We start from the raw sequence: 1028 nt of genomic DNA, 5'->3' as shown, positions 1-1028 counted from the left end.
GTGGTACCTCGAGCCCGAGCTCCTCCGCCCATTCGTGCAGCAGAGCCCTCTCGGACGACGACAACGAAGGCGAAAAATCCTGAAGTTTTAATTTTAATTTTAATTTTAAATAAAATCAAACATCACGTTTGCATTATCTATTTATTTATTTAAAATAGTAAAAAAATAGTAAAAAATAATAAATGGGTACGTGTTGCATGCGGGTGGTGTCGGCAACGAAGGCGTCGAGGTCGGCGCGGACTCGCTGCAGGGCCTCCTGCTCCCGCTTCTCCTTTTCCTCATCGCCTCCGCCGCCCCGCTTCTTGCCCCCGCCGCCACGCTTCTTCTTCTTGGCCTGTGCCAGGGCGAGTACGTTGTCTTCCTTCTCGCGCTGATGCTGCAGCTGCAGGAGCTCCACCTCGAGCTGCGAGCACTGCCGCTTGACCACCACCTTGCGCACCGCATCCTCCGCCACCGTCGCGCTTCCGCCCTCCTTCCCCTGCGGCCTCTTCTGCTCTTCCTCCATCTTCACTACAAAATAAATAACTAAATATCAAAAACTGATCTTCATTTATTCCGACGCCACATCTTCACTGCAAACATTAAAATATTTACAATTAAAATAAATGAATATTTTCTTTTATTTTTCTATTTTCTATCATTGTACACTTGCGCCGATGATGGTGTTGAGGCGGTTTAATGGCGGTTTGTGTGGGCGTCAGGGCAGAAGCGGGTTGAAGAAGGCGAGGAGGAAGGGCGAGCCGGGGATGTGGGCGCCGCCCACCTGCACGTGGAGCTCGAAGACCAGCGTGTCGGTGCCGAACGCGTACTTGTCCATGTGCGGAATGTAGAAGCCCGCCATGAAGCTCTTGCCCTTCTGCTCTGCCGGCACTGGCGCGGCCTGCTGGTCGACCATTAGTACGCCGCCTGTGCCCTTGCTGCCTGCACCCTCGGCCTGGGCTGCGCTCGTGGTGGCGGCGGTGGTGTGGTCTTGATCGTCTCCTTCATCATCATCTCGTCGCTCGACACCGCTTCGCCCGCCCACGCAG

The 1028-nt window shown here is 54.0% G+C and overlaps 2 protein-coding genes across 2 annotated transcripts in view; both read right to left on the bottom strand.

Annotated features, from left to right (window-relative positions):
• Window positions 1-122: 122 nt before the first annotated feature.
• On the bottom strand, window positions 123-505 carry ACA1_004520 (uncharacterized protein; the record flags this gene model as incomplete). Its single annotated transcript, XM_004357988.1, has 2 exons — window positions 123-137; window positions 191-505. 2 exons carry the CDS (start codon window positions 503-505, stop codon window positions 123-125), a joined length of 330 nt encoding a protein of 109 aa, XP_004358045.1.
• A 192-nt stretch (window positions 506-697) lies between these two features.
• ACA1_004410 (Fbox domain containing protein) overlaps window positions 698-1028 on the bottom strand; it is a gene marked incomplete at both ends in the record, with an annotated part of 1744 nt that continues 1413 nt past the window's right edge. The window contains one exon of the mRNA XM_004357987.1: window positions 698-1000. Coding sequence (XP_004358044.1) covers window positions 698-1000 — 303 coding nt within the window. The remainder of the gene's footprint in view (window positions 1001-1028) is intronic.

The sequence above is a fragment of the Acanthamoeba castellanii genome (assembly GCF_000313135.1).
Source record: "Acanthamoeba castellanii str. Neff unplaced genomic scaffold scf7180000083005, whole genome shotgun sequence".
In the NCBI taxonomy this organism is placed as follows: Eukaryota; Discosea; order Longamoebia; family Acanthamoebidae; genus Acanthamoeba; species Acanthamoeba castellanii.
The sequence above is the reverse complement of the archived record's forward strand: the minus strand, read 5'-3'. Positions and strand labels throughout refer to the sequence as shown.